Genomic DNA, 12789 nt, shown 5'->3' with positions numbered 1-12789 from the left:
ATTCATAATGTTGCCATTAACAAAAATTACCTTGAAAGCACTTATTGTCACATATTTTGTAGGCAGTAAAGATTCATGTGCTAATCTAGCACTAACCAGTTATCGCACAGTAATGTAACTGCGCTAATAGATTAGAACAGGTATGACAGAGCACACGTATCACACTTTGTAGTGTTCAGAACAAAAAGAACTCTTTATTAAACAGGAGGGAAGAACTTGTTTCTTCACAACTTGTTTCCTTTCCAAAGAAATAGCTATGCTTTTCAATGTTCCCACTACTTTGCATTGACATTCTCAGTAGGGCTTGCCACGCCCCAAACCAGTCTTTATTACAGTTGCAAGAAACTGTTTTACGCAGCATTCAATCACAACTCTGGTCAAGCATTAGAATATGGGCAGAGTTTTCCACATAGGAGAATCTTAGATGGTGGACAATGGGATTTAGGGAGGGAAGGAATAGAAAGGGAGAGAAGTTGGACACAAGGGATAGTGTGTGTGTGTGTGTGGGGGGGGGGAATAGAGATACTGGAAAGGAAGGTAGTTGGGAAGAAAAAGGGAGAACTCGTAGAATGAATGAAAGGATGAAAGGGTAGTTGAGAAAAGGAGAGATGGTGGATCTGGGGATGGTGGGGGTCCATCGCTGCAGCTGCAGGAATGGAGATGAAAAAAGGAAAGATGCCAGACCTCCGAGGGAGGGAAGGAAAACAGAAGGGGAGGACAGCGATGGAAAATGGATGGTTAGCACTGAGAAAGAAGAAAGAAGGAGTCCTTGGCAAGCAAGTTATCAGAAGATAACCAGAGCCTGGGACCAACATGATTTGAATAATGACCAGAAAGCAAAAGATAGAAAAAATAATTTTATTTTCTGTTTTGTGATCACAACATGTCAGATTTGAAATGTGTATCCTGCCAGAGTTGGTGTTAGACCAAGAACGTGAGCTAGGATTTAACAGAGAAAGGAAAAGTCTTCTTTTTTTGTTTGTTTGGTTTGCACCACAGCGCCAGTGTGGTTAGGAGGGGGCGAAGGGGGTGAAGAGGCTATAAAATAAGCCCACCAGGATGTTTGAAAAATAAACAAAAAACCATTCAATATCGATTCAATAGGCTGAATCAAATCAAAATTTTTTTTTCCTAAATCAGGCAGCACTACTGCGCTGTAAAGCCCAATGCGGTCTGGGATATATAGTCCGTTCAGCCTTGGGCTAGCAGCCCCTGCTGTACGAAGATGGAATGGTTGCATTAGTGGAAGATAACCCCTTACTCTTCCACAACAGGTTACTAATTGATTAGTAATGCCCCCATTACACCTCATCTCATAACTAGAAAAAATTTATAACATGTAGATTAGTACACGCTAAAATGGCACTTAACCCGATACCTGAGCACATCCTGTGGTACTCTATTTTAAATAGCATTAGGTGCAACTAGGAAAATGGCCCCAAAGTTAGGAATTATTAGGAAAGGAATAGAGAATAAAATAAAGAATGTCTTAATGTCTCTATATCACTCCATATTTTGATCACATCTTGAGTATTTAGTTAATTTAGATAGTTAGTACATAGTTGGTAAATAGGCCTCATTGGGCTGGATTTTGAAAAGTGAGTTAAAAAATCCATCTTAATTTTTACATGCTGTAATAATATAGGAGATGATGGCAGATAACAAATTTGAACGGTGTGTAGTTGATCTTTATCTGTCCTTGTTATTTTTGGGGCACAGACCAGCGTTTACCCAGCACTGCTCTTATTCCCCAGCTGCTCAAGTTGTTGTTGAAGCCTACTCCAGCCATCCAGATCTGTCTAGCCATAATCTGGACTCAGTCCATAGCAGTCTGCCTGATACTAGCCTTATTCCCCAACTACTAGAATTACCCTTGAAGCTCTATGCTAGCCCATCCAAATCTGTCTATCCATAATCGAGCACAGACCATAGATCATAGAAGTCTGCCAGCATTGGCCTTATTTCCCAATTACTGGAGTTGCCATCTAATGTCACCTTCCGGGTCATGGATCAAGCAGTAAAGATCTCCAGCAGGTGGCAATAACAATGCTGATGTGCCTCCCGAAAAGGGGAAAGCCCTGCAGCGTGGCTACTACTCACTAGCTAAACTATATTCAAGAGGGTTCAGCACATTGCATTTATCACACATAGAGGGGCATAATCAAAAGGCACTGGTCACCCAAAATCAGCAATAGCAAAATGGTCCATTCTCGAAGAGTACGTCAAAATATATTTTTTTCAAAAATAGTTTATCTGTTAGTCCAGACGTTTGATCATTCAGACAGCCGCTACGTCTATCTTTATACCACATTCTCAACCAAAAATTCATTGCCTAGAACAAGACCTTTTGGACTTGGGAGGGGCCAACATTGTGATGGACTGACCACCCAGACATGGCAACAGGGCAGTGGGGCACCTTACAGAGCACTGCTGTGAACTTCACAAAAAGGGTACCAGATAAACATTGCACCAGAACTCCCTTATAGGTTATAGTGAGCCCCCCAAAACACACTATATCCACCTTTCTACAACCCCAGTAGTCCTTATGGCTGCAGGTGCCACCTATATGACAGTAGGGTTTGGGGATTTGGGGGGGCTCACATTTTCCACCATAAATGTAGTGGTTAGAGTGGCTTATGAGCCTGGGTCCTCCTCTCTATGGTTCACTAGCCCACCCCCAAGACTAAAGCTACCTCTGTGCAGCTCTACTAGGCTTTCCTATGCCAGGTGCTGATTTGGAGACAGGTATGTATGTTTTTATTCTGAACTTTGTGGGGGTGCGACGGGGAGAGGTGTGTGTGGGTCTTTACTTTGTCCCTGCAGTGGTTATCTGGTTACTTTGGATACCTTTTGTGCACTTATACCTGTCTTTACATCATCTAACTCACAATATATAAGTTTCATCTAGGCAGTCTCGAAAAATATTTGATTAACGCTTCAGGACGACTAAGTCTAGATTGGCCCACATCCCACCATAAACACTCCTCCAAAAACACCCTTTTCAGTTCTGGACACACATTAGGATTCAGAGGCCTAAAATGTCCCTGAATATATCCAAAAAGCCATTTTGATTATCAGCACTTGGACAAAGTGTCTTTTAGACAAAGCTACACTCATGTCCACGGGTTCCAATGCTCCACACATGCACAATAGATTCAGGAACTTCCATGAACTCTTCTGGATAACAAGGCTCTACTGGGCTTGGCTGCTTTGGTTCCTGCCATTCCATAGGCTCTTCTTCCTCACCTTGCTTGGCCCAGAGAGCTTTCCAAAGTAACTCCTCCTGTGCTGCCTGCTTCTCTGTATATGTGCTCTGCTTAAGTTTGGGAACCACGCCCAAATCTGTGTCACAGAGGTACTGACTTTGGGATTCTCTGGCTCCGTCTCTGTTCATTCAGTATATTACCTTTCACTCTGTCTATGGGGAACTGCCTGGGCTTTCTAGGTAAAGCTGTGTAAATTCCTGGTTCTTGCTCAAGAGTATGGTCAATGTCTTGTTGGTTTAGTAAAGGTGCTCAGGACTCCTGTTCTGAATCACTCTCGTCAAGATAGGCAGCCCAGGCTTCTGCAGCCTTTGAATCTCTGAGTGCAGGAGCTTTTATGCTTTGGGGAAAAACTTTTACTGAGGCTTTAAAGGGGATAGGTCTAGTTGTAGGGCTGAAAATGTCACACTAAGCACCAATACATTTGTTTTGATTTCATTCCCTTTCCATACAGGAATTTTTTGTGTTTATCCAACACATTTTTTTAAATTCTGTTACTGTTTTCATCTCTATCACATTCCGTAGGAGGGAATTCCAAATATTTACCACCCTCTCCTTGAAAAAGTACTTCCTGACATTACACCTGCATGTAATTTTTGCAGATCTCATGTTTCTATTCTGTCGGCGATCTTCATGTCATCTGCAAAAGAGACAAACTTTTCCTTCTAACCCTTTGGCAATGTTGCTTACAAATATACTCCCCTCCTGCTGCAGACATTTTTTTTTTGGGGGGGGGGTTTCCAGCAGGAGGAAGTAGGCATCCCTCCTTCCAGGGGATGTCTTGGGGGGGGGGGGGCGGCGGCAGAAAGAATTGGGCCCTCCTCCTGCTGTGGACATTCGGGGAGGGGGGAGGCTTTGTGGGGGTTCTGGCAGGAGAGAGTGGGCATACCTCCTGCCAGCCAACTTCGCAGGGGGAACAGGTTCCCTGCTGCGGCCGCTAAACTGATTGCCGAAGGGAGATTCCTTTGTGGTGATCAGCTCAGAGGCAACATGATTCTCTAACCAGCGCCTGTGACATAAACACCGGGTTGGTTTAACGGACAGATGCAGTTCTAAATAGGACACCCATGTCTGATTCTCAGATACCACTTAGGCGGCTGCTGAGACCAAGCGTCTTATACAGAACCCGGTCCTTAGTGCCTAGACCACCATAGAGGATATTAAAACACTAGAATTCCAATTAGATTTCTAAATTCATTTAACAATGAGTGCCAGCATTTCACATTTGGGAAACTGGCCATGGCATTTATCACCGACCCAAGTGCCTAATCACTGCTGAAATTATTGACAGTTTGTGTGTGCACAGCAGAACCTTTTTGTCAGTATCTAGTCCTATTTTAATAATTATATACAATCAATAAATACCTACTGTTTAGCTGATCTGGTCTTTTCCTATATATATAGGACACCTTGGTAGCAAGCAAAATATATTTGTTTTCACAGAACCAAACACCTATTTCAAAACGCACCAAACAATAAATCGCAAGGGAAGGGGAAGATTTATTCATCCTATACCACAGTAAGTTCCGGGTGGGAGGGGTGGTTGCAAATTATACACATTACCTTCTGCCTTTCCAACTGAGAGAAAAAGAAAGCAAAATGCTTAACAGACGCTGTATTTTTAAAACATTAGATTTATGAAACCTCCTATCTAATCAGAAGCTGCAAGCAGGTGCAGTGCATGCAGTAATTAGTATAATCATCAATTGACAAACCACTAGTAAACATCAATCACTAACGAAAAAAGGTAAAAAAAAAATAGCAACTGCTGATTTGTATGAATGCCTAACAATAAATAACAATTAAATTAATCATGAACAATAATTAATGTATAAAATTCATCTGAAAGGCTGTTGAAGATAAATCAGCCAGAGATGCATCAGCAAAGCCAAAAATCTTCATATGTTTAAAAAGTAATTCTAGCTAGGAGCTGTTAATTATCAACTTACCAGTTTCTTCTTTTTAGATCGCATTTGTCATCTTAGGTTTTGTTAGGTGGTGGTTTACAGTTTTGAATCCAATAAACATTATTATTATTATTATTATACTCCTTCAATTTTGACCTCCTTTATTTGAAATTCGTGTCAACTATGTGATGGAAGTCCTTAGCTTGTATTGGTGTAACGGGGAAGATTTTGATACGAAGGGCTCCTTTTGCGAAGGTGCGCTAAGTGTTTTAATGCACGCACCGGGTTATCGCGCGCTAGCCGAAAATCTACCGCCTGCTCAAAAGGAGGCGGTAGCGGCTAGCGCACGCGGCAATTTAGCGTGCGTTATTCCACACGTTAAGGCCCTAGCGCGGCTTTGTAAATGGAGCCCTAAGTGCACTTCTGTTTTAAAATTCTTAGCGTGTTTGGGGGGGTGTCAGGTCAAAACCGCGGAAGACAAAGGCGCGCGCCAACAACTGAGCGCAGCACGGAGGCGCGCGCCGAAGAAAATAACTTTTTATGGACTCCGACAGGGGTGTGGTTACTTTATACAGATCGCGCCGCGTTGTGGGGGCATTGTGGGGAGTTTGGGGGGTTGTAACCCCCCACATTTTACTGAAAACTTCACTTTTTCCCTAAAAACAGGGAAAAGTTAAGTTTATCGCGGTTAAGTTAACCGCGATCTGTATTAAGTAAAGTGGGGGGGGGCTCCCCAACAAAACCCCCCATCGGAGCCCCTAAAAACTGTCATTTTCTTCGGCATGCGCCTCCGTCTTATGCTCAGTTGTCGGCGCGCGCCTTTGTCTTCTGCGGTTTTGTCTATGAACCGTTTGGGGGTGACTTTCAAGTACTTTTTATTTGCAGGCTTTACATCAAGTTTTAAAGGAAAACATTTGACAGCTGACTTGGGGAAAGTATTTGCACAGATCTACAGTTACTATTTGTGGTGGTACTTTTTCCATGAGAACGTATTCATATGTTTTTTTAAGAAACTGCCCTCTTGTATAAGTGTGTCAAACAGTTGCAACTTATTTATAATTCTTTTCAAAAGGAACTCCAGCTATGGTTGATTTCTTATACTAAGTCAAGAGCATTGGAAAATTACAACAATCCCTATTCAGTATACTATGTCAAGAAACACAACCACTTGCAGGCTATGCTAACCATCTTTCCTGTGTCTTTTTAGCCTCTGTTCAGCTTCCGTGGCAGAGATCAGTCTCCTTGAACAAAGTGCCCTATTATATCAAGTAAGTTCATCTCCAGTTTTTCTCCAGTTGCTTTGCAGGAAATGAGTTGCTTGCTGTCTCTTTGCCCATCTTTTGAACACTTCGGGGGAATTCTATAAATGGCATTCAGAAATGGGTGCCAGAAGAAGTCTGCATCAAGCATCTTTCTATAAAGAGTGCGTGCCATCCTATATAATAAAACTCTAGAGCGCGCATGCGCTCTTGAAAAATCGTGATCCCTGGCGCCGTGTTTTCTGATCCGTGGCTGCGTTCCATTTTAGAACGCGGCCAGGGATCACTCTGGCCACTCCCCTCCTCACTCACCAATCCGAAGCAAGCTCCTCACCAACCGGAAGCAAGCACCTCACCTCCCGCCCTCGCTCACCGCTGCTGCTGCCGCTGCCGCTGATCCTTCTCTTTGGGGCAGCCTGCGATCGTGGCCGGCTTTGGCGGGCCTCGTGGGCCGCTTTCTGGCCTCGGTGGCACGTTCCCTCTGACACACGGGATCGCGTCGGGAGGGAGCGTGCTTCCGGGTTGGGGAGCGGCCTGTGAGGTTCGCTGGGGCCGGCCACCACGATCGCGGCCTGGAGCAGGCCAGAAGACGCCGGGATGCAGGGAGGGTAAGCAGGGGAATCAATACAGGGGGCCAGAGGGAGAGGGAAAGAGGGCTGCTTTGGGGGGAGGGGTGTGCTGAGGGGAGACAGAAGGGGGCATGGAGAGACAGGGAGAGGGAAAGGGGGATGCTTTGGGGGAGGGGTGTGCTGGGGACAGACAGTTTTGCACTGGGGGGAAGACAGAAGGGGCCATGGAGAGACAGTTAGGGAGAAGGAAAGGGGGCTGCTTTTGGGGGTAGGGGTGTGCTTAGGGCAAACAGCTTTGCTCTGGGGGGGAAGACAGAAGAGGGCCATGGAGAGACAGTTAGGGAGAGGGAAAGGGGGCTGCTTTGGGGGGCGGGGTGTGCTGGAGGCAGACAGCTTTGCTCCTGGGGGGGGGGGGGAGACAAAGGACACAGACAGCGGCCAAGGAGAGAGAGATAAAGAAACACAGACAGACAGACACACATATATTCTAGCACCCGTTAATGTAACGGGCTTAACGACTAGTATATAGAATAATAGTCTTTAGTGCTGGTTTCCATGCCCAGTTCTGAAGCGTGATGTAAATTCCAGGGTACATAGTCAAAAGTGCGCGAGGACAAAGGCGCACTGACAACCGAGTGCAGACAACTGAGCGCAGGACTTAATCGCGCCGAAGAAAAATTCCTTCTCTTGCTCTATCTTCATACCTTTGCTGATCCCTGGTGGAGGTGCAACAGGCAGGAGCAAGCTTTACGAACTCCTGCCCCGCTGCTAACCGGTGCGCTGATCCAGCTTCTTCAGCTGAGCGGCACAAGCAGCAGCGCGATTTGGTGCTGCTTCTCAGCGCTGAGCAGCTTCCATACTGGCTCCCGCAAATTCTCATGAGAATTCACGGGAGCTAGTAAGGAAGCCATTCAACACTAAGAAGCAGCACCAAATCGCGTTGCTGCTTGTGCCGCTCAGCTGAAGAAACTGGATCCGATTTATATTCTAGTATATATGGTACTTCGATTTCTATCCTATCCTCTCTGGAATTCAGAACGGGTTATAAAAGGACATTTACAATACATTACAATAACACAATGCATTATTCTATAACACTGCTTGCAACTTTTTGGAATGCCCATGACCAACCTATACCCCTTTGGGGCTGCTGTACAATAACATGCAACCAGATGCATGTGCAAATCCTAATTGGAGCAATTAGCATCAACAATTGGTTATTAGCATCAATTAGTGATGATTAATAGCTTGTTAGTCAATTAAATTACACACACCCCTCAGAAGTGTGCCCTTATTTGGGCGCCATATATAGAACCCAAGGGGTTTGTGTACCCACATAGTATGATGAACTTAATGGATGCTTCATACAAATTCTGCTTTCATTTGACTGTACAGTGTTCCCCCGGTCGTTCGCGGTCGGCGGTTGGCGGTTCCGGTCATTCGCAGTATTTTCCGACCGCGAACCGCCAACAAGGAGAGAGCAGCGGGAGAGGCAGGAGAGAGCAGCCGGAGCCGGAGGAAATCACTCGTGGTATGCTCCAGCTGCCTCTTCCTGCACTAAGTCGGGCCTTATCCAATCAGGAGCTGTGTGTCAAAGCAGCTCCTGATTGGATAAGGCCCGACTTAGTGCAGGAAGAGGTGGTCGGAGCGTACCGCGAGTGATTTCCTGCACTCGTGGCGCTCCGGCTGCTCTCCTGCTGCCCTCTCCCGCTGCCCTCTTCGGCTCCCCCATGAAAAACTGTATTTGCGGTTTTTTGAGATTCGTGGGGGTTCCTGGAATGGAACCCCCCCTTGAATATCAGGGGAGTACTGTACATTATTAAATGACTCGAAGGGTAAAGGGGATGGGGCTTGTATACCGCTTTTTCTGTGTTGTTTACATAATCAAAGCAGTTTATAGTGAGTCCTTGGGGTTGATGTGTGTGTTCCTTTAGCAATTTGCATACTTTGCTAGTTCTCATCAAAAATTGTAGCCACACTGATACGTAGTGAAAATTGTATGACATTCAGCTTGTGTCCATTTACTATGATCTGTGTGCTTGGTCATTAAAGGAGTAGTTCTATATATGTGCACCTAGTGGCAGTCTATTATAAAGGAATTTAAGCATCTATTTACCTTGGTAAGATTCTAGCTTAACTGTGAAAATACATGCCTCTAAGTTTGGAGCAAGCATTTATGCCATCCATAGAGCTGATTTAAGTACAGTATATGCACCAAAGTTCCAGCATCTCTCTCACCCGTCCCCCCCAGCCAGCATCAATCTTACCCCTGTCCTCCCCCACCCAACATCTTTCACTCTTGTCCCCAGCCAGCATCTCTCACCTTCTCTCATCCCTGCTCCCCCCAGCCAGCATCTATCTCCCCATTTGTCCCTAGCCAGCACTCCCTATCCTTCCTGAGACAGCATCTTTCCCACCACTGTCCCCCCCCCCAACCTGAATCTCACCCCGTCCCCCCAGCCTGCATCTCCCTCACCCCATCCCCCCAGCCTGCATCTCTCTTGCCCCCTTCCACTCCTCAGCTTGCATCTCTATGACCCCCTGTCACCCCTCAGCCTGCATCTCTCTTACCCTAGTCGATCCCCCTACCTGCAACTCTCTCATTTCAGTCGATCCCCCTGCCTGCATCTCTTTCATTCCTGTCACTCCCCCTGCCTGCATCTCTCACTCTCTCCTCATTGTCCCCAATCTAGCATTCCTGTGTACTACTACCTCAGCGGTACCAATTCCAGTCAATGACAGTCTGCCGCCAGCTCTGCAGGCTTCCCTCTACCACAGTGACATCATCAAGGGGGGACCACAGTAAAAGGAAGCCTGCAAAGCCCATGCAGGCAGCCCAAAAACATTACCGGTAGCAATTCAGATAGGGAGTGCTGACCCAATACCAAATTCTACTCAGACCTCATGTAATTCTGCATCCCTGGGGAATTCTGCATTGCGCAGTAAAGCTGAATACCAGTAGAATCTGCGTAAAATATTAAAGGATGAATGCAGCATGTATATTGTTGCTTTCCTGGAGCAGGAAGAAGGGCTGAGTTTGTAAGTTGGACTGGTGTGATACAGGTGTTAGAATTCTTGATTTCCCCTTTCACCTTTGTAACTTTATCACATGACTTGCAATTGAACCACCTTTGAGTAACTAAGGGCTCCTTTTATGAAGCCGCGTTAGCGGCTTTATCGCACGTGACTTTTTATCACGGGCTAACCCCCGCGCTAGCCGAAAAACTACCGCCTGCTCAAGAGGAGGTGGTAGCGGCTAGCGCAGCTGGCAGTTTAGCGCGCGTTATTACACGTGTTAAACCGTTAACGCGGCTTCGTAAAAGGAGCTCTATGACCTCTAAAGAGGTGTGTTACAGCTAGAGAAATTATCTAAATGGTTTATTCAGAACTTTCTATACTGCTTTTGGTAAAATTATGATAAATCAATATATCTCGACTTTCAGTTTCCCAATATTGGCTAGCAATAAGAAGGTTAACCAGAAAAATATAATTCTGAAAGTATAATGATTTATTGAAGTATGGCAAATTTAATTTAATTTAATTCTTATATACCGCTAATAACCGTGAGGTTTCTAAGCGATTTACAAAAATGATGCATTAAAGATACAATAAATAAAAACTAAATAAATAAGATAGGTACTTGGAAATTCCCTAACTGTCCCAAAGGCTCACAATCTAACTATAAAGTACCTGAAGAAACAGTATGAAAAATAAAAATAAAAAGACAGAGGTAGAGATAGAGATAGAAATGAAATATTCCAACAAGTAATGAATAAATAATTTAAAGATAGAATTAAAATAATCAAATCAGCAGACTAAGGCAGAACTATCAGTATTTTCTTTATAATAGATTCATTACAAACTTTACCTTTCAATAACTAATAAATCTTCCCTTCTGGTAAACCAAGGAATCAGGTTAATCTGATTCGCACTTCCAGAACCAAAGAAATTTTATCTATCTAGTTTTTGATCTCCAGGAGAATAACATAAACAGCAAACAGCATCTTTTTGTGACAGATTGTTCCTTTATATATTTCTATTGCAATAGACTTGAGGTTAAGATGGTCATTTGTTTTCAGCCACTTTACTTGTTTCCAAATGCTTCACATCGTTTTTCCTTGCAGCACGTGTAGAGATGGTGATAGATTAATATAAAGATTTTTTTTGCCAAATGAAACCTCTCCTGTATCCTTACAGACGCTAAAGAAGAGGGTGGGATTAGATCCCCTAAATTAGAGCTGTATTTACAAAAAGGTGTTACCACACACTTACAGAAATTAATGCTGGTTATTTATTGTAGGTCACTTTTTACACAGTGAGACCTATTTACTAATGAAGGGGCTTTTATTAAAGGGTATCAGAATCTGGGCTTAGTGCGTCTTAACACAGGGATTTTCCTGCGTGCTAAGCCCAGGGAATAAGTCTTTTGCTCCTTTGCATCTACCTTTACTTCTATCTGGAATGAACTACCAGCAGGGATCGGAACCATTTTTTTCTCTTTACTCTTTTAGAAAACCCCTAAAGACTTTTATTTATTTTTTTTTTTTTTGTGTGTGTGGGAGGGGGGGAAATTTGTTACAGAAATTATTTCACCTGAAGAACCAGATATAAACCTCTTCACATGTAAACCGAGTTGAGCCTCTATTATTTGGAGGCTGATCCGGTATATAAACCGCAAGATTAGATTAGATTTTAGGATGTTTTTGAATAATATTTTTTCACATCAGCATGCTAACACGGGAGCACATAGGCCCTGATTCTATAAAAGACGCTCACAGTTAAGCACCTAGATTAGTATGCCTAGCCAATCAAGATGTCTAACTTATTTTTTAATTGGCTTAATCATCGCTGATAAATATCATTGAAAATGCCATTAAAAAAACAATAAACAATTTAAAACATTGTATTTGCCGGTAGATGCCTAACTCTGTAGGCACCTACCACTTTGATATAGGCATCTACACTGAGGCGCCTACCAGCAAGAAGGCTTTGTTATGGACAGTTTTGGGATAGAGTTTGGGTGTGAATTGAATTGGGCGCCAGTTGGTGCCTAGTTTAGGTTCACTTATTTAGGCCAAGAAAACCCTGGCCTTAAATGGCAGTGCACCTAAAGATTTAACACCTACCAGCGCCATTCTATAAATAGCACATAGCAAATAAAGTCCATTTAAGGAACATCGTCATTCCACAGAGTTTCTTTTGGATTTTCTTCTCTGTGAATACTTTGGGGTCAATCCTCTTTGGAACTCTTAAAGGAACCATCCCCCTCTATCAGGGGTTCCACCCTGCTCTTTCTTAGAGGCTCTAGGGCAGGGCTGCCCAAGTCCGGTCCTCGAGATCTACTGGCAGGCCAGGTTTTCAGGATATCCACAATGAATATGCATGAGAGAGATTTGTCTGCACTGCCTTCTTGGTATGCAAATCTCTCTCATGCATGATCATTGTGGATATCCAGAAAACCTGGCCTGCCAGTAGATCTTGAGGCAGCCCTGCTCTAGGGACTTGTAGTTTTCTGTACTGCAATGCTTCTGGATTAAACCTAGGTTCTGTGGAGGGAATATGGACTTGCTGGGTACTTTCTATAGTGCTGCGCGAGGTCACTACCACAGTGCTTATTTGCATATGTGGTGGGATTTTGGAATGGCTCAGGGGTTTTGGACCTTAGTATTCCGAGCCTTGTCATCTATTCTGCATAGGGATCTAGAGCCCTCAATTGGATTAGTATTTCTGCTTCATTATGACAATGTTTGGGAGGAGGGGGAAGTCTTCTTCACTAAACTGTTCCTAATGG

At 44.1% G+C, this 12789-nt stretch overlaps 1 protein-coding gene across 3 annotated transcripts in view; it reads left to right on the top strand.

Annotated features, from left to right (window-relative positions):
* The window catches only part of UTRN (utrophin), a 1286828-nt gene that overhangs the window by 973610 nt on the left and 300429 nt on the right, over positions 1 to 12789 (top strand). For all 3 annotated transcript variants that reach the window (XM_033935605.1, XM_033935603.1, XM_033935604.1), the window contains one exon: positions 6378 to 6438. In XM_033935605.1, coding sequence (XP_033791496.1) covers positions 6378 to 6438 — 61 coding nt within the window. The remainder of the gene's footprint in view (positions 1 to 6377; positions 6439 to 12789) is intronic.

The sequence above is a fragment of the Geotrypetes seraphini genome, chromosome 3 (assembly GCF_902459505.1).
Source record: "Geotrypetes seraphini chromosome 3, aGeoSer1.1, whole genome shotgun sequence".
Taxonomy (NCBI): Eukaryota; Metazoa; Chordata; class Amphibia; order Gymnophiona; family Dermophiidae; genus Geotrypetes; species Geotrypetes seraphini.
This window is presented reverse-complemented; position numbering and strand designations above follow the sequence as displayed.